The following is a 19,159-nucleotide window of genomic DNA, read 5'->3' as shown; positions in this document are numbered from 1 at the left end:
TTCCTCCCATAAACTTCATAATTCATCATGGTTGGAATTGGCCCCAAGCACCCGCAGTCCCGGAAGGGTGAGGCTCTTCAATCCCTGCTTATATTATTAAACTAACTAGGTGGTACAGGGTCCATGCACGAACTGCCTCAGAACTTGTTGGGGTCCATTCAGGACTTCGAGAAGGCTTTCACCGTCGACCGTTCCAAGCTGAAGGAGATCGTGAACCACTTCGTCAAGGAGCTCGAGAAAGGTGAGACCACGTATCCGCAGCTCTCCGATTCTACGCATTAAACGCTAACAAAAATAGGCCTGAGCGTTGAGGGTGGCAACATTGTGAGAACAATACCATTTCCCGATCTCAACAACAATGGACTGACTCTAGCAAATAGCCCATGAACGTCACCTGGGTCCTGGACTTCCCCGATGGACACGAGCGTGGAACCTACCTGGCCCTCGATATGGGCGGCACCAACCTACGTGTCTGCGAAATTACCTTGACCGAGGAGAAGGGCGCTTTCGATATCACACAATCTAAGTATAAGATGCCTGAGGAGCTCCGCACTGGAACTGCCGAGGAACTTTGGGAGTACATCGCCGACTGCTTGCAGCAGTTCGTTGAGACCCACCACGCAGGACAGAACCTCGCCAAGATGCCTCTTGGTTTCACTTTCTCCTACCCCGCCACTCAGGAGTACATCGATCACGGTGTTCTGCAGCGCTGGACCAAGGGCTTCGATATTGACGGTGTCGAGGGTAAGGATGTTGTTCCCCCTCTGGAGGAGGTCCTGAAGAAGCGGGTATGTTTACACTTGAGATGATGCTACGCTCCCCATGGAGGTTCAAAAAACTCACAGGGCTACAGGGTCTTCCCATTAAAGTCGCAGCACTTATTAACGACACCACCGGTACCCTCATTGCTTCCGCCTACACCGACACCGACATGAAGATTGGTTGCATCTTCGGTACCGGCGTTAACGCCGCATACATGGACAACGCGGGGTCCATACCCAAGCTTGCCCACATGAACCTGCCCCCCGACATGCCCGTCGCCATCAACTGCGAATACGGAGCCTTCGACAATGAGCACGTGGTCCTCCCCCTCACCAAATACGATGACATCATCGATCGCGACTCTCCCCGCCCCGGTCAGCAAGCCTTCGAGAAGATGACCGCTGGTCTGTACCTCGGCGAGATCTTCCGTCTTGCCCTGATTGACCTGGTCGACAACCGCCCCGGTCTGATCTTCAACGGCCAGGACGTCTCCAAGCTCCGCAAGCCCTACCTGCTCGATGCCTCGTTCCTCGCCCACATCGAAGATGACCCCTATGAGAACCTGACCGAGACCTTGGATCTCTTCGAAAGCACACTTAACATCCGCCCCACCCAGCCGGAGCTGGAGCTCGTCCGTCGTCTCGCCGAGCTGATCGGTACTCGTGCCGCTCGTCTGTCCTCCTGCGGAGTCGCCGCCATCTGCACAAAGAAGAACATCGAGTCCTGCCACGTCGGTGCCGACGGCTCCGTCTTCACCAAGTACCCCCTCTTCAAGGAGCGTGGTGCCCAGGCCCTGCGTGAGATCCTCGACTGGGCCCCTACCGAGAAGGACAAGGTCTCCATCCTGGCTGCCGAGGATGGATCCGGTGTTGGTGCTGCCCTGATTGCTGCCCTGACGCTCAAGCGTGTCAAGGCCGGTAACCTCGTTGGTATCCGCAACATGGATGACATGAAGACCCTGCTTTGAGTGGGATTGGTTTTGTAGTGGTGATGGTGACTATTACTATTATCTGATCCATGACATAACAGACCCTCACCGATGGGTTGGAGTACATTTTGAAATTGTGGCTTATGCCATCTGGCTCGGGGGGGTTTGATGAAAGATTTTAACGATATATCAATTCTGTGTATGTTAGCCTTAGAAGGCTCGTGAATAGAATATCCATAAGGCTATTGTTCCCTTGGTAACTATTCTGTATGTAGCCAGTATTATATGATCTCAATCATCTTTTGTCTTCCCTTCCTACTTGTATAAAAATCTTGACACTAGCGTGTGTTATTCAAGCATAATAAGGAATACCCTTGTCATGATCTGCATTGTCATACATTTCACTGTTCTCTCTTTGTTCGTGGCCAAGTTTGGGTATATCACCCAGAGTCTCTGATACCCGATTAGGCACAATCATCGCTATATTATAGAACATAGACACGCTCAAACCATCAATATAAGCCTCAGCGTCCACATCTCCACCCCCTTCCTCCCATCCACTTTCCAAACTGGTCGATTTATAGCCCCTGTTTAGTCCAGTCTCTTCGCTCGCCGATACAATGATTCTATTTGATATGATATTCTTTTTAGATGCGACTTATTCTTCACTATCATTGAGATCACAAACTAGTTTCCATCGGCAATAAACCCGTAGGCGCTTATTTGGCATCGCTGATTTATTATCAGATGGCACTAAGCCGGTCAGTCAGGTGAACTATGTAGAAAACCCCGGCAGAGGAAATACACTACATATATAGGTAGTATATATCTACTAATGAGATCAACGATAAATACTCAATCCACTGCTACTAAGATGTAGATAGCTAAGAAGGAGGATATAAATGTCCAAGATATGATCAATTGACGATATAAAACACCAGAACACTACCTACCTACATACAAATCTCACCTATATAACGATCAAACCCATCTAGAGCCACATACCCATATCTCCCTAAACCCCCGAATCCTCCTGCTCAATATTAAACGCCGTATCATACGCATTCCAAGAATCACAATTATCCCCTAGAGCCTTCCGATCAATCAACGGCTCAATCTCACTCTCCCTCTCCAAAAACTGCAACGCAAAACCCTCATCCGTATGCCACCCAATATGACAGTGCATAAGCCACGCCCCGGGATTGTCCGTCTCAAACGCAATAAGCAAAAACCCATTCCCGTTCAACATTGCTGTATCCCTCCTTGGCGGGTTATTTGTCGAAACACTCCCATTCCAGGGATTAAACCCCTGTGCCAAAACAAAGAAATCATGGCCATGTAAATGAATAGGATGCGCCACTGGGAAACTCGTGTTGATCATGAGATACACCCATTCGTGGGCGCGTGGCAGTTCAATCACGCCACTCGATGCGGTGAAGTTGGGTGTGTTTTCGTTGTTGAAGAGCTGGAGCAAGGTTGGGTCTTCCCAAAGGACTTGCATCGTCGTGCTGTTCAGATACCAGCGGAAGAGGTTCGCGCTGTTGCGTCCCAGTGTTACGTCCGTTAGGTTGTTCCAGTCTGCTGCTGAGACGGTTTTGGGAACTTGGGGGACTAGGCTGGAGGCCAGCTCGTCGACGCATTCGTCGGGGAAGGTGAAGGAGTTTGTTTTGGGTGTGCGCGGACGGTTTCCGTAGTACAGGATTCCTCTTATGTTGTCTGGATTTGCATTTTCGGAGCACGCTTCTTGGGGAATTGCACGGATCCAGAATGAATCGGCGATTTGGCGTTGGTTCGCTGTTACTATTACATCGTAGCGTTGACCTGTTGATAATTCTTTGTTAGTTGTTGGGGTTCAATTTGGGGGAGTTAGGGCTGGGGGTTTGATATCAAAAATTAAACATGACATACCCATTCCGATATTGATATAATCCGCTGTAAATGGCCTGATCGGCACAAAGTCCGCCGAAATAACAGTAAGCGTATGATTATCAATCATGAACTTCCAGTGCGTATCAACAGCCGAATTAACAATCCTCAGTCGATACGAAGACCCCTGATTAACCTTCATCTGGAACCGCGTGCCCGTAGAATTGGTCCCATTCCCAAAGACATTCGTCCCGTTAATCAACCCAGTATCCAAAGTTGGCGGTCCAACCGTCTGAGCCTCCAAGTATAGCTCATCAACGGTTGGATGCGACCAGTCCGTTAGGAACAGACTTCCCTTATCCACCTCGTAGTTCGCTGTGGCAGGACCATTAATCACAATCCCGCCAAATACACCCTCCCAAGCTTGCAGTCCAATGTGCGAATGGTACCACGACGAACCATACTGCTCGGCCCGCCATTTATAGGTTATGGTTGAGCCGGGGGCAGTGGGACATTGCGTGATAGAGACCACGCCGTCATTGCCGTTTGTGTGGCTTTGTCTGATTCCGTGCCAGTGGATGCTCGTTCCATTCTGGGCCTTGTAAAGGCTGTTTGTAACATGGATCACGACCCAGTCGCCCCAGTCAGCGAAGATAGTTGGGCCCGGGATTGTCCCGTTCACGGCCATTACTGGCCGGCTGAATCCATCTGGTGCCGCTACGAGCTCTTCGAGGTTGAGCCAGTACTCCCGTGTTACGCCTGTGTTTGGCACTATCTGGGTGTAGTCGGTGTTGACATCGTATTGGCACCATTTGGACCGTGTTCGGGCTGTGTTGCCTGCACAAGGTCTTCCCGTGGGCTTGTTGATCTTGGTGGTGTGACTTGTCTTGGTTGTGGTTGTGGTGGGTCTATGGTATTGTGGCTGGAGATTAGCCGAATTGGATGGATCGTGTGGAATGGCCGCAATAGAAGCACTCAGGCTAAGTGCCAGGAGGAGAAGAGCGTGGAGCTTCATAGTTGTCAGTTCTACCCAGACAGGGGACGCTGATAATCGCTCAATTCTCTTGCAGTCACGAATATAACTCTATATAGAGCTTTCAAGACCGAGAAAAAGCAAAATATTCAACTTATAAAAGAACGAATGAGACTTGCTGCTGATACACAACTAAGATAATTCTCTTTAATTTAAGCCACTATCTTATATATATTGGTACTGTACAGCACAACACGTGGAGGTTCTATCAGGATCAAGAACGCCATGTCTCTTCCCACGAGCTGTCCTGCATTCGTATCTCCTCACTGGGATATGCCGGCTAGTCCTACCGGCGATGCCGTGGGAAACAGGATCTTGTGATACACAACACGACCCAGCAGACGAGTGGCTATGGCGAAGAGTCATCGTCATTGTCAAGCTCGGATGTTGAGGCCATGTTCTCAGTGGATAGCGGAATAGTGAGACCAAGGCGCCCCGTATCCACGACAGTGACCGTATATCATTCAAACTGTAAGAAGATGGTCGGCTCGGGGAGCTTTCCAGAGGCTAAATCCTTGCGCTGTCTATCATACCACGTGCGCACCGGCTGTTTTGAGTCCACATATCTTTGATACTGCCTTTTCTCTCGTAATAGTACTATTGAGTATATAGAGAGCCTGGATATTCCATGCAACTAGGGCTGTGTCTCGGGTTATCAAAGCAAAAACTTGCAGAGAGGACCAATGACGGAGATTGACTATCGGGGATATCATTCTCTAGTTTGATCGCAGTCAGATCGGCTTGCAGGCCTTGCATTAGGGTTGTGCTCCCCGACAGGCTGTCCTGTTATATCTTGGTGTAACCCCTTTCAGCCTTAGAGTATACGAGAGTAAGCATCCCACGTGTGTGGATCTCGGGAATAAATATTGCTATCTTGCATATTTGATATTTCATTTTTGAGATATGCGGCTGGTTTGCTAGGATCGTTGATTGTTGCGAGAGTTTTGACGCAGCGCATGCATGGTAAGTGGAGGATTGATCTGACCATTGGGGTTGGAATAGCCGAGACCGGGATTTGGCCATGGACCACAGCCGGATGATGACAACGGGGGTGTTTCTCATTGACTGGGATCCTGGCAATGAGGTTGCAAATTACGTATCACCGTCAGCTCGTGCCAGTCCAGATCACAATCTTGGAAAATAGGAGAATAATCAGTGATAGAAACCCACAAATGTCATTGGGTAAGCTCTAGTGTGCTGCCTGCTTCTAATTACATTAAATTTTTATCCAATCGACTATGCTCTCATGACTGTTTCTTGTTCTATAAGTTTTGCTTAATCCTGACACACTGCCGTATACACCCCCTTTCCAACATATTGTATGGCTTGTTCATTGCAAGATGCTATTTTTTTCTATTCTTCTTCTAGCCTTTGGGTTAGTCTGCTCTGCGCATCCACTTGAAGAGCGACAGTCAAGGTCAACCGATTCATTCAAGCTGTATGCGTATGGGCCAGGCATTAGCGGTCTGCCCGTCTTCTACAGGAACGGTATCTCAATCCTCCCAAACTCCAAGAACAACGGCATTTACTAATTTATATGGCATTTACTAATTCATATTACATTGACCACAGGTACTGCTCAAGTTGCAGATGCGTCCAAAGTAGACACCACCACAATGGCTGCAATGACCCCAATAAACTGTAAGAACCCAATCTCTACTCTATGCAAAAGCCGCAAGAATTTACAGATCTTCATCTAACCATATACATGTAACAGTCACTGCCTCTACTGACAACACTTTCGTTGCACACCTCAGTTCCAGCACCAATTCCGCCGAGAGCTTCAGCGCCCTGGCGACCAATACCAACAAGCTGTGTCTAGACCGAGGAAATACGGACTCCAATCCAGTCAGTTTCACCGGCCCATCTGATACGGAGCAGTCAAACAACACCAAGCTCAGCAACGTGTGGTCCACGTACGGTAGCTACGTCCTAGTCACCGTAACCGGGGCCAATTTCTACGCGAGACAAACTGGTACGGACGGCTTGTACTCTCTGCTCTGGAGTAGCTCGGCTGAAGCGATGACCGATACTATACCCCTAGTTCTGCGGACTACTGAGCCGGCGACAGCATCTGTATTGACTTAGACGGGCTGGGGTTGGATATACTGGATTTTGGGGGAGTAGAGGGGAGGAGTTCTTGATACATAGCAGGAAGCGGTATGGTGGTGTGATGGTGGCGATGTAGTGAATCGATCTCGGCTTTTCATACCTGAAGGTTTTATTGAATACGATGTCGTGAAGCTAGTAACGTGCTATCGCATATCATCCCTTTATGTTTGTCTTGGCCGCATTGCAGGGGGGCAGGGGTTTAGCTAGCGCTTGCTATATGATTCATGGCATATAGGCTACATTCACTCGTTCCTGAACATGAGTATCCCGAATTCTCTAAATTATATGATGTAGTTCAATTGAAAATATATATCTCTCCAAGGATATGTGATTGGAACATGCCAATCTCCAAAGCACCGGTGGCTTCGGCTTTTGAGCTAAAAGCCGCAATATATATATAGCTCTTGTTTGGATCTTTGATTTTGATGTGGAGTTGTAAGTAGAAAATAAGTGTTGGATATGGCAAGGAAAGGCGAATCTATAGATAGACCTCTATAAACAAGTACTATCCTCGGGCAGCAACTAGCATGAGAACCCAATAGCAAACATATCAAAGAACAATAGATTCAAGAAATTGCTACACGACCCTATAGCTGATATATGCATGAGGGCAAACCACGCAGATTGTGTCAGACAAACGAAAGAAGTACATATACGAGACTTGCAGAAAACGCCTCGTTGCTGTGCGCAGCCGAAGGGGGAAGAGAAAGCCCAACAAACGATTAGCAAGCAAAGTGTTGGTTGTGAAGAGACCCCGGCATAAAACAAAGAATCCACAGGGAATAAAATAGAATAAAAGAAAAGACTAGGGAAATAGTGAAATCAGACCTAGAAACAGCAAGGCAAAGCAGATTGACAAAGAAAAAAGAGAACCTGATGCAAACGACAATTGATATCAAAAGCCAAAAGACAAAACTCCCCAGTTCTCCTAGACCCAGAAAACGCCAGAAATAACATAAAAACGTGCTTCTTCAGCAGAAAACACCGGATTTCCCATCCCGAACCCTTGGTAAATTGATATCCCGAATAACAAAAAACATAAAGCAGAACCCATTCTACATCTCCCATCTGTACCGGACCCTCCTGCGAAACTAAACCCTTGTCGATCGTTTCCGCAGACCAAATTCTTGTTCCTGGAGCTCTCGTATCAAACGAAGACTTTCCTCGTCTGCATCTTCATCCCCCGTGATGTGCTGAGTATGCTTGTGTTGACGGGGAGATAATGATGTAGGGGCGTGGCGGTGGAAGTGCTTTTCATACATCGGAGAGCTCTTCTTTGCATGTGAAGACGAGGGACGTGATGAAGGCTTCCTTGTCGATGCTGGAACAGGAGTAGTTTTGCGAGCCCCGATCGTGGAAGACGTGGCTCGTGCCGCTTGCTTCGGAGCCCGGGCTGTAGTTGAATCGGGTGCGAACCGATCGACGTTTCGAGGTTGGCGAGACGAATGACGAGAGCTGGAGTTGGGTGTGTGGAGATCAGTTGACACCTCCCCTTCCACAGACTGCACGGCCTCTCCCTCTTGGACCCCGTCCATCTCGTCGGCCAGCGACGTGGGCGGTGACACCAAGGAGGTGTTTGGCTTGGAAGAAGACACAGACACGGAATTTAATTCCTTTGCATCCACAGACTCGGTCTGGAAAGCAGGTGGTGATGCGTACAGAGCTTGATTCTGAGGTGCCTGATTTGCCTCAGGCAGATGCTTAGCTGAGTCAATTTGACTGAAAGGCTCGTGATCATAAGCATCCATCAGGTCATCTTGAGCCATCAGCTCATCACCATCATGATCAAAGAATACGGCAGGCTGTGTCATGGGCGAAGTGCTCTCTTGCTTCGCTTTTTTGGCTGTAGCAGGCATGTCATCCTCTTCAGCGGGGCGTGCTCGTTTGGCGGAAGCATTCGCACGAGGTTTAGAGCGTTCCTGGGCCTTGATTGGATCTATTCGACCGTACTCATCGTGGATGCAACGGCGCTGGTCTCAGGTCAGTAACAGGAAAAGGAGCAAAATAAACCTTGAGGGGTACTACTAACCTTGCTCTTCCGACAATCATCGCACGCCTTGCTACGCCCCTTTTTTCCTCCATTGGTTCCGTCAGGGCTCACATCAATGAGACGATTGGCGGCTATCGTGGAGTTGCCCATGACCGCGGATTGGAATCTTGCCGAGCTCTCAAATCGCTCCAGGTCAACAAGATGTCCATTATTTTGGAACCCAGTTTGCGATGCAATCGCTGCTAAAGAATTCAAAGCAGACACAGCATCCTGGGCCAAGGACGACGGCGTGCTCACCCCAGAGCCCGGTGTGAAGGCATTGACTGCGACTTGCCCGTTGAGCACCAGATCACCCGGTTCATCTTTGTGTCGGCATCGAATGCGTCGTTTGCGACAGGCGTCACAAGCAACTCGCTTAGGACCAAGACCCGAGCCTCGTTGCACAGCCCGGGGCTTGGGTGTAGCAATATCTTTGATGCTCGATTCTGGAACAATACTGAATGGCGCCGGTGTAGCACTTCCATCGGACTGCGCGTAAGCAAGGCTGCTGGCTGGTTGATTCGGGGTTGCAGGAGCCTCTTCTGAAGGCCACTGGACCGCTTGTCTTTCCGCATATGTGCGTTGGTTATCGACGTTGCGTTCGGATCGGCGGCTTGGTCGTCCTGCGGGCTTCTTGTCTGCAATAGAAACCTTGGGATTGCTTTCGATTACGCCAGGTCGAGTCCAGAGGGGCGCCTTTTCGTTACCACGTTTCCAGGCGACCCAAATTCCGAATTTCCTGATCATGTCCACAGGATCTCCAGTGCCTTTGGGGATGGAGCGTCTAACCGCGTTTCGAACGTCTATGGAGATGACTCCATCAACGGTATAACCACCCGCAATGAGTGCAGTTCGTAGCAAATACTTAGTTAACTCAAGTAAGCCCTCTAGCTCTGCCTGTGAATAAAAACGTGCATTGTGATGCGGAGAACCTGGAGGTTCCTGGTTGGCGCGTTCTCCAAACTCGTAATAAATTGGATATTGACGGTGGAAACGATAGTTCTCATCCTGCATAAATGCTTCCATCACATTTTGCGGGACGGGGTCATCATCCAGATACTTTTGAGCCGTGTACCACTGGATCTTTTGGAAGAAAGGGTATCGGAACTTCTTGGGCACTTTGGTCTCCTTTTCGATGTTAAGTATCTTGATTTGCATCCCGTAGTTCAGTTTGGTTAGGAAGTTGCCACCAATAACCAAACTGTTTTCCGGAGTCCAAACTGCGTGAATCCAGCCGGACGGGATCAGCATGGTGTCTCCCTCGGAGAGATCCACACGGTAGCACTCCTTGGTCTGGTTTCCAAGGAAGATCGAGTCTTGGGCGGGAGAGTTGCACCACTCCTCGTATTTCTTGAGGTGTTTGTCTTTGGGAGGAATGAAGAAGAAAGTCTTCTTGCCCTTCAGAATATGGTAATACACTGAAGATCCTCCAAAGTCGATGTGGAAGTCGGTATAACAGTCGGCAACAGACATCAGGCAGTAGAACTGCACTTTGGGATATTCGCCAATTGCCTTCAGTTCCTCTGGCCAAACAGCATCTTGCAAATCCAAGTCACGCACAACCTTCGGTCGCCGGATCAGTCTGCCGAGTTTGCTCTGCGATACCTCCAAACTGATGACATTCCTGACAGGCTTGTCCTGCTCATTGCTTTCGTAGTAATCGGCCCATTTCTGCATGTTCCACCTCTTGTCCTCTCCTTGCTGAGACTTGACATCGATAACTTCAACCCTTTCTTCGGGTCCGTAAAGCTCTGCCACAGCACGGACAGTGAGACCCCGTGGAATGACCATACCCAAGAGATCTTGGCCACAATCGGCTGTTTCTTCGATATGGGCCTCTTGTTCTGGGTGGTTCTCGAGAAGATCATCGAACATCTCCTGAGACGAAGCCTCCTGTACTAGAGATTCGAAGTCTGGATTCTCCGAGGAAACAGGCTCGGTCGAGTTCCAGCAGGCAGGTATCACAATAGGCTCTGTCCACCCATTTCCTCGCTCAAAGTATTCTGCTGTGACCAGCTCAGGCTTCATTCGGGGGAAATTCTCGGCTTGGAATCGGATCTTCCCTTGTCGAATGGGCTCAAGATAATGATGCTCCAACGAGTCAGTGGCAGCTTTGACGAGGCCTTGGTTCAGGCCTGCGTAGTCAATAGCTGTCCGGGCCCGCGAGGACTTGCGTACAAAAGTCGTTTGGCCATGAACCGATCGACATGGCCGACAGATAAACTTGTCGACTGTGCGGACCTCTCGATCGTTTTTGAAACCGGCACAAACGATATGGAACCATCCTTTGCACCCATCGCAACTGATCCACGTGTCTTCGTCCTGTTCCTCGGTTTCAACTGGAATGCGCGCTAGATGGCATGCCCCACATATTGCTTGATTGGTGTCGCCTTCTTCCTCTTCGACTTTTGGAGGAATGGGCAGAGACTTTTGTGGGAATTGAGGTTCTTGGGGATCGGCTGGAGGGTGTGTTCCATAAGCAGTATGATGGGGCGTATCAGCTGGTGAATGCCAGGCTTTGACTTCGTGCTCATCCTCCCAAACGATTGGCGGGAAAGTGCCAGAGCTAGTAGTTGGACGGATTCCACGGATCGCAGGACGGGATATGAAGGCTGAGCCGTCGGAGCGAGAGCGCATGCGGGCATGAGGTATATCCTCGGAATTGTGATTCATCTTGACATCGACCTGGTCAGGATGTCCAACGGCAGCAAACCCAACTCGGGACTGACGAATTGCATCGCCTGCGTAGTGGTGGTAGGTCTCGTCGATGCTGACTCGTTTAGTGTGGTTGCCCGGGTGGAAATTAGTAGGCCGCGCGAGATTGAGTAAAAGCTCTGCATCGGTTGTCATACTTTCAAGCCCAGCTGGGTGTGGGTTTTCTGTCAGCATTCCTGCCCGCGGGTGGTAGGGTGATGTATTTCTCGCCGACCGTGCCCGCTTCGTCGGTCGTTCAGACTCTGCGGGGTCAGGTGGAAATAAGGGAATTGTGGACCGAAGGCTGGGGGAGGGCGGATTGGGAGGGAGTGATGTAAAGGTAGGACTCGTTGCGAGGGCGATTGTCGCAAGTGTGTCGATAGTCGAGCTTGAGCGGCCATGGCCCGATCGTTGGTGTGAACCACCTTCTGCGGCGACATGTCGATTGTGATTCGAAGGACGTTGATCGCGATCAAGGCTGGCAGCTCGAGGAGGGCCGCGGCTGGCCCAAGAGGAGTGAAAATCGGCGGTTGTGGATGGAGTGATAGGTTCGACAGCGCGTAGAGGAGGGGACGGAGTACGGTACTGCGGCGGGCGGCCGCCGATGGGATTCGCGAATGATGCCGCGCTCATCATTTTCGCAACCCGGTTGAGAGTGTAGTTTGAAGAAAATTGAAGATGGAGGGTCGAAGGTGCGAAAAGATGCGCTTGCGGTAGGTGGGTGCAAAGCGGGGATACTGGACCACACGGGCTAGCGAGAGGCCGGCGCAGGCGAAGGGAATGTCATTCCTGGCAGGAGAGCATGCGCACTACGGACCGCAAGTATAAGATTGATATTTGATGAAAGATTGAGGGCGAAGCAGGTGGTCGACGGTAGTCGCGGAGCGTTGAGGGGGTTCGAATCGAGCGGCGGGAGGACAAAGGCGCCGAGAGTCGCGCCGCAACCTGCGGGCAGGTAGGGAAGGGAATCGAATGAGGTCCAGTAGCCAGGAATCGTTTCCTGCCAACTGGATGGAAAGTGACAAGTATGCGAATGGATGAAGCGCCGAAAGCGAGAGAGAAGCGGATGAGCGCGAGGTGTTGGGGCGAAGGAGGAAGCGGGAGTCGAGTAGTAGCAACTTCGAAGGTATGTATACGGTACAGCTGCGGGCTCCTACATTACGTTGTGTCCTGCTATCACTTTTACTAGAAAGTATTTGAATTGCATATATAAGAGAGGAAGATCAAAAGGCACTCATTAAAACATGCGATTGTGTTTACTTGGTTGTTTCCCCCCGAATGCTCAATTCTCTGTAGTCCAAAGGAAGTTGGCGACGCCGAGAGCGTCCGTTTGGATGATACAGTCCGATACCATTACAATACAGTCACGTGTGTCTGTTTGGCAGATCACCACACTCATCAAGATCACATGACCTGGTCACATACGGTTTAAGAACCAACTGCCACTAAACCGGGATAAGTAAGCGCACCGCCAAGACAAACCTCGTGGTTGTCCTTGCGCCTTGCTCGGATCTTCTGCCTCTTCGCTATTCCAACACTACAACTGATACCTTGCGTATCTTTCTTGTCAACACTTTCATTCAACATATTCAAGGACTCTCTCGCCTCTGAGAATGAGCCGAAAGCTCGCCCCCGAAGCCAATCGGTACGTGAGAATACTTTTTCCATGCCCCTCCCCCGATCGTCGACACAAGTGCCATTTTGCCATCAACTGCTTGATCGTTGGGTCTAGTAGATCCCTGACATTTAGAAGTGACTGGCGCTAACCTTTTTTTTTCTTCTTTAAAGGATTCTCTTCGCCAAGAACCTCAAGTATGTACCTGATCATTTCGCTGCTTTGCTCCGGCTCGCCCCCCCCCGGCGGCTCAGCCCTGAAACTCGCCATTTACAATCGCGATCAGATCGCTGACATCTTTACCAACAGCTACAACGTAACAGCGGAGCAACTGTTCGACCTGTTTGGCAAATTTGGCCCCATTCGGTAATAGTCACCCATGGTCTCGTGCCGGAACCCGATCTAATACCATCTCACTTGCAGTCAAATTCGCCAGGGTATCGCCAATACCTCCAAAGGAACGGCATTCGTTGTCTACGAGGACGTTCACGACGCCAAACAGGCATGCGATAAACTCAATGGTTTCAACTTCCAGAACAGATACTTGGTTGGTACGTATTACATATGAATCAAATGAGCACCGGGAATGATTTGGAGATGACTAACTTTGAGTGTTATAGTCTTGTATCATCAGCCAGAGAAGATGGTCCGTACGAAAGAGGACATTACGGAAAGGCAGGAGAATTTAGAACGGCTCAAACAGCAACACGGGATAGAATGATGTGACGAATTCTTTTTCTCTTCCCTCTGCTAGCATTTAGCTGCATGGTATTGCAACGGCTCTACTATTCAATCGCGGCTTGGTTGAGGGGTTTCCGGCGTTTTTATTCCCTGGGGTTTTTTTTCTTATTTCAGAGGGTTTGATGGTGGGCGAGGCTGGTTCTGGTCGTCATATATTGACCCAGAAATGATCGTGCGAACAACACGCCGGCGAGATCCGATTTCTTCTATGTTTATTCTATTTAACCATTACTACTATTACTCTCTTCGTCAAATCGACCCTCCACTTTGCTCCAACATTCTCATGTGCTATGGCTAGATGCTAGATGCTAGTTGCAAATCTTTCTATGAGTGCCACACCACTAGAAGTGACAAATGAGTCGAATCTTGAGCTGTTTTCGAGCTTTGTTTCATCTCTATCTATAGTGCCAAGCTGAAAACAAGGTCTGTCTATCTACGTAAGGCTGGCGCATCACCCGTGGACTGATCAGTACCCACTCTTCTGCAGGGGAATTTGAAGCTTGGCATCAATATGATAAAGATACACGATGTATACAAAAGAGATCAACATCAAGCTCAAGATCAAAGCAGATAGCAAAATAGAAATATCATGCCAAGACCCAAGACCCTCAAAATAGGCTTACTGCCATCCACCTGGGCAAAACCCTGGAAGGGAAAATGGCTATCGGCCTTGTCGATCCCGCTGCGGGGATCCTGACACCGCCTAGGGCGCAGCACCAGTACCAGCACCCTGCAGACTCACTTCCCTTGACCCTTATTCTTGCTCCATAACTTCTTTTTCCCCCCTACCTCTCAGAAAGGACTGCTTTCTACAAGTTCCAGTCTGTTCCTACGTATATCATCCGGTTCATTGCCACCCACCTCGATGTCACGCGTATGACGTTCGGTTGTCTCCGCCTTTGATAAACCTTCCAAGGTTCCAAGGTTACCAGGCACTTACGGTTACTCCCCTCTAGTTTTTCAGCATATGTCGCATTCCACCTGAGCTCTTTCACTATCTTTCTGGTTTTGCCAGACTAAGAAATGATGGACACCGCGACCAACTCGTTGGCTTCGATCGCGACGACCACGCTTATCGCTGCTACCACTCCAACACCCTTGGGTGCAAATACACTATATTATCATGGAACAAATTCTTCAAGCCCAGGGCAGGATCCAAATGGTGAAGGAGGAGAATGCAAGCTACTTGGTCCATTTTCTGTGTTTGTTCAGATCGCTCTTGGTGGCCTCGCATTATTATCTCTAGTCTATAAGAGATGGAGAGAACGACCACAGCGCCCGGTGAAGATCTGGGCCTTTGATGTCTCAAAACAAGTCTTCGGATCTGTGATGCTTCATATGCTGAATCTGGTCATGTCGATGTTTTCTGCGGGCCAACTGGAGATTCGAAGCTCATACAAGCCGAATCCATGCTCGTTTTACTTACTGAACCTGGGAATCGACGTGCGTTTCTACTGATCTTGCTTTGATCTCTTTCGAGGGGCTGCTGGCTAACTGATGGAATAGACTACCCTCGGTATCCCCATTCTGATCCTCCTTCTCCGCGTTCTCAACTATTTGGCATCTTACACCCCTCTTGCAAACCCCCCAGAATCGATCGAGTCTGGCAATTATGGCCAACCCCCACGCGTAACATGGTGGCTCAAACAGGCCATCATTTATTTCATGGGATTGCTTGGCATGAAGATATGCGTGTTCTTCCTCATCGAGCTCTTACCTTTCATTGTCAAGGTTGGCGACTGGGCTTTAAGGTGGACAGAAGGCAACGCCGCTGTCCAGATCTTCTTCGTCATGCTTCTTTTCCCAGTCATCATGAACGCCATCCAGTATTATATCATCGACATATTCATCAAGAAACCAGTCTCGCAATACGCGGTGGATGACACGATTGGAGATGCTGCCACAGATGATGATGATGCTCACCGCCGGGAGGCTCTTCTTGCTGGCCTGGACGAGTCATATTCTACTGATTCTGATGATGAAGAACCTGGGAAATCTCCCAGAACCACCTCGCAGTCGAAGGCCACTGCAAACGCTCTCCAGGAATCTGAGTTACTTCCTGAGGATCAGAATCCTGTTCCTCCATATGAACCTCCGAGTTCGAGTGGCAGTTGTGACGAAAATGACACGAAACCTAGTGTAACACATCGATGAATACTGCTTTGTCTTCTGACTTTTGGAAATTTCGTACCTGCTTTGTTTTCCAATGACGGTGTTGCTAGTGATCTTTAACGTGTATACGATTGTTTTGCTCTTCCATATTAGTATAATTTTTTTTTCATTCTCCTTGCTACCTACCTAGTGTGCACGCATCTAGGTTGTGCATGGATAATCAATAGTTGTATTACTCATAATTGAACTCCTCATAATCAACTAGCCATCGAGATATCTAGAGCAACATTGCATCAACCATTATCTCTGAATCTGTCTTACCACCTTCTTCATGTGGAAAACTTGCCAATCTTCTCTAAGTAGAAGATGACTAGGGTGCCAAATAAGTGTATTAAAGCTCATTTTGATGGGCATGTGAGTGTCAGTTACTCCGTAGTTACCTTTTGAATCCTGAGTTGTCGCCTTGATTTCAAGGCAACTATATATGCCGCCTTCCACACCGCTCTGATCTGCCCATTCTGGAAAAATCAAAGAAGAAAAATATTCAAGCTCCGCCTGAGGAACATTCGCAGCCTACAATTGCATTATTGCATTCAAGTATCAGTTCGGTGACTGAGTCTGCAAGCAGTTGTGCTTGATTACCGGATATTCTCACACCAACCACCATGCCTAACGTAGGGCTAAAGGAAAAGTCCAAGCGGACGACCGCCCGGTCTCCGTTCGAGAACACTACGGCCAATATTCGCCCGGAGGACTCAGATGTCGAGATGGACGACGAAACTAGCTCGGATGAGGACGATGTGCCCGAGAAAGATGAGGCGGAGAAGAAGCTAGAGCGTATGCTTTTTGGCGACGATGAGGGGTTCATGGGCGCATTGAAGAATCAGCAGGACCGCGAGGCCGGCATGGCTCTCACTCTGCACAGTGATAACGAGAGCGATGCAAGCGATGATGCCGAGGAAGACGAGGGCCAGGATTTGGCTGCTCTAGCCGATTCAGACGTATGCGACTCCACTCCCACGCGTTGACAAATGTCAGGCTTTCGATCTAACAATTCTGCTTTCATCTAGCTTTTCTTCCTTGACTCCGGCGCACCCCCAACCACTGATTTCATCCCATCGCCGGAAACCCCGTCAGACGCCGAGGATGACGAAGAAGAGGACGAACCCGCAGTATGGTACGACAGTGACGACGAGCGCCTCGCCGTGTCGCTAGCAAGCCAAGCCAGACTGCGCAAACTACGCAACACCGAAGCCGAAGATGTAGTCAGCGGCAAGGAATACGTCCGACGACTGCGCAGACAGTTCACACGCCTGCACCCGACACCGGAGTGGGCCACACCGGAAGTGAAGCGCCGCAAGACGGACTCGGATGCAGACAGCGAGGAGGAAATCGACTCAGACGACGAGAACGAAAACCTCTCCATGCAGCCTCTAGCCAAGCTCCTCCAAAATGCCTCCGACCTGACGCGCATAGAAGACAACGCGCGCTCCAGTGGAAAGCGCAAGCTGCGCCAGGAAGTCATCGACATCCAGAGACTGAAGGATATCGGCAAATCCCAACCCTCATCTGTCGACTCTCTGACCTTCCACCCGCACTACCCGCTCCTGCTCTCCTCCGGACCAGCATCCACCCTCTTCCTGCACCACATCTCTCCCTCCGCGCCCGCTCCTAACCCCCTCCTCACCTCCCTGCACATCAAGCGCACACCAATCCACACGTCCGCCTTCGCCGCACCCACAGGCAACAAAATCTTCGCCTCGGGCCGCCGACGCTACTTCCACATCTGGGACCTGGACACCGGCAAAGTCGACAAAGTCAACGGCTCCTCCGACCGCAAGGAAGAGCAAAAGTCCATGGAGCGCTTCAAGCTCTCTCCGTGTGGCCGCTTTGTCGGTCTAGTCGGCACAGCCCGCAAGGGCGGCGGTCTGATCAACGTCCTGGACGCCAACACCGCGCAGTGGATCGCGCAGGTGCGCGTCGATGGTCGCGGTGGTGTCGCAGACTTCGCCTGGTGGTCTGACGGCGAGGGTATGACAGTCGTGTCGAAGAACGGTGAGGTCTCTGAGTGGGACGGACGTGTCGGCCGTGTTGTGGCACGCTGGGTCGATGCCGGTGCTGTTGGCACGACGGTTCTCAGTCTTGGTGGCCGCTCTGGTCGGACTCAGCTTGGTGGGGATCGTTGGGTGGCTATTGGTTCTTCCAGTGGTATTGTTAACGTTTATGATCGTCGCGAATGGGCTGCTGCGTATGCGAATGCTTCTGCTGCTGAGAAGGATTCCCCGGCTCAGTCGGGTATCCCGCGTAACCCTGATCCCGTTCGTGTGCTCGATCAGCTCACTACCCCCATTAGCCATTTGGTCTTTGCGCCTGATGGGCAGATGATGGTTATGGCGAGTCGGTGGAAGCGTGATGCTTTGCGTCTTGGTATGTTTTCTGGGATCTGCTTGTGCTTTTGTGTGTTCTTTCACTAATTGTGTTTCTTTTATAGTTCACCTTCCTACCTGCACGGTATACCGTAACTGGCCTACTTCCAACACGCCATTGGGTCGCATTTCCTCGGTGGCTATCTCACCGAACTCGGAGCAGTTGGCTGTTGGTAATGAGCAGGGTGGTATCCGACTCTGGGAGATTCGGGGATAGAGGTCCGATTCTGAATAAAATATTTATGTTTTCTTGTCATATATTTACTACCCTTATAGGCACATGCTTTTCATTCTGTTGTATAATCTCTGGTAAATCAATGTGGTCTGGTATAGATTAAGGGCCGAGAGCTTGGATATCAGCCACTGCCTTGGCCTGCATACCAAGTGTTATCTAAACCTAAGGTCTCTACTGAGCTATTTTCTATTTTACCTCCTGTGTATTAAAAAAAAAGTAAAGGTAACACTTAAGGTTTCACTAGATATACACGTAATGGTGCTTTCATAGTAAGCCAATCGTTTTTTTGAGATTGTTCATAACTTTCTAGCAAAGAGAATCAAGCACGCAGAACGCCAGGGATCCGAAAGAAAAGAGTAGAGTAGGAGTAAAGCCAGGAAACACGCCATATCAAATGCAAGTCGTGTAAAAATCAAATGAAGAGTCATGGTCTCATTCGTGGGAGGGTTCTATACTGTTGGCCTTGGTCAAGGATTCTCAGTAACAAAGGGGGTATCTGGGGCAAAGAAGAAAAAAAAAGGCGCAGGGAAAAGAAAAGAAAAATATGTTAGCAAGGGTCATCTCCGGGGTGCTTTGCTAAATTTGGGCTGGGTATAAATTGGGGGG

At 49.7% G+C, this 19,159-nt stretch overlaps 6 protein-coding genes across 6 annotated transcripts; 4 read left to right on the top strand and 2 right to left on the bottom strand.

Annotated features, from left to right (window-relative positions):
* Positions 1 to 27: 27 nt before the first annotated feature.
* On the top strand, positions 28 to 1,729 carry PEX2_083040 (putative hexokinase Kxk; the record flags this gene model as incomplete). The annotated part of the gene is made up of 5 exons (XM_016745574.1): positions 28 to 67; positions 119 to 241; positions 299 to 324; positions 381 to 788; positions 854 to 1,729. The coding sequence occupies 5 exons, from the start codon at positions 28 to 30 to the stop codon at positions 1,727 to 1,729; spliced, it is 1,473 nt and encodes a 490-aa protein (XP_016595473.1).
* Positions 1,730 to 2,705: 976 nt separating this feature from the next.
* PEX2_083030 (Multicopper oxidase, type 1) lies at positions 2,706 to 4,571 on the bottom strand (the record flags this gene model as incomplete). Its single annotated transcript, XM_016745573.1, has 2 exons — positions 2,706 to 3,490; positions 3,599 to 4,571. 2 exons carry the CDS (start codon positions 4,569 to 4,571, stop codon positions 2,706 to 2,708), a joined length of 1,758 nt encoding a protein of 585 aa, XP_016595472.1.
* A 3,221-nt stretch (positions 4,572 to 7,792) lies between these two features.
* On the bottom strand, positions 7,793 to 12,060 carry jhd1 ([Histone H3]-lysine-36 demethylase; the record flags this gene model as incomplete). Its single annotated transcript, XM_016745572.1, has 2 exons — positions 7,793 to 8,671; positions 8,731 to 12,060. The coding sequence occupies 2 exons, from the start codon at positions 12,058 to 12,060 to the stop codon at positions 7,793 to 7,795; spliced, it is 4,209 nt and encodes a 1,402-aa protein (XP_016595471.1).
* Positions 12,061 to 13,238: 1,178 nt separating this feature from the next.
* PEX2_083010 (putative pre-mRNA branch site protein p14) lies at positions 13,239 to 13,760 on the top strand (the record flags this gene model as incomplete). The annotated part of the gene is made up of 3 exons (XM_016745571.1): positions 13,239 to 13,405; positions 13,463 to 13,590; positions 13,660 to 13,760. The coding sequence occupies 3 exons, from the start codon at positions 13,239 to 13,241 to the stop codon at positions 13,758 to 13,760; spliced, it is 396 nt and encodes a 131-aa protein (XP_016595470.1).
* Positions 13,761 to 14,803: 1,043 nt separating this feature from the next.
* Positions 14,804 to 15,934, top strand: PEX2_083000 (STIMATE family protein; the record flags this gene model as incomplete). Its single annotated transcript, XM_016745570.1, has 2 exons — positions 14,804 to 15,223; positions 15,287 to 15,934. The coding sequence occupies 2 exons, from the start codon at positions 14,804 to 14,806 to the stop codon at positions 15,932 to 15,934; spliced, it is 1,068 nt and encodes a 355-aa protein (XP_016595469.1).
* Positions 15,935 to 16,557: 623 nt separating this feature from the next.
* PEX2_082990 (WD40 repeat domain-containing protein) lies at positions 16,558 to 18,535 on the top strand (the record flags this gene model as incomplete). Its single annotated transcript, XM_016745569.1, has 3 exons — positions 16,558 to 16,893; positions 16,963 to 18,319; positions 18,384 to 18,535. The coding sequence occupies 3 exons, from the start codon at positions 16,558 to 16,560 to the stop codon at positions 18,533 to 18,535; spliced, it is 1,845 nt and encodes a 614-aa protein (XP_016595468.1).
* Between the last annotated feature and the right edge of the window lie 624 nt (positions 18,536 to 19,159).

This window comes from Penicillium expansum (genome assembly GCF_000769745.1).
Source record: "Penicillium expansum strain MD-8 chromosome Unknown contig276, whole genome shotgun sequence".
Lineage (NCBI taxonomy): Eukaryota > Fungi > Ascomycota > Eurotiomycetes > Eurotiales > Aspergillaceae > Penicillium > Penicillium expansum.
The sequence above is the reverse complement of the archived record's forward strand: the minus strand, read 5'-3'. Positions and strand labels throughout refer to the sequence as shown.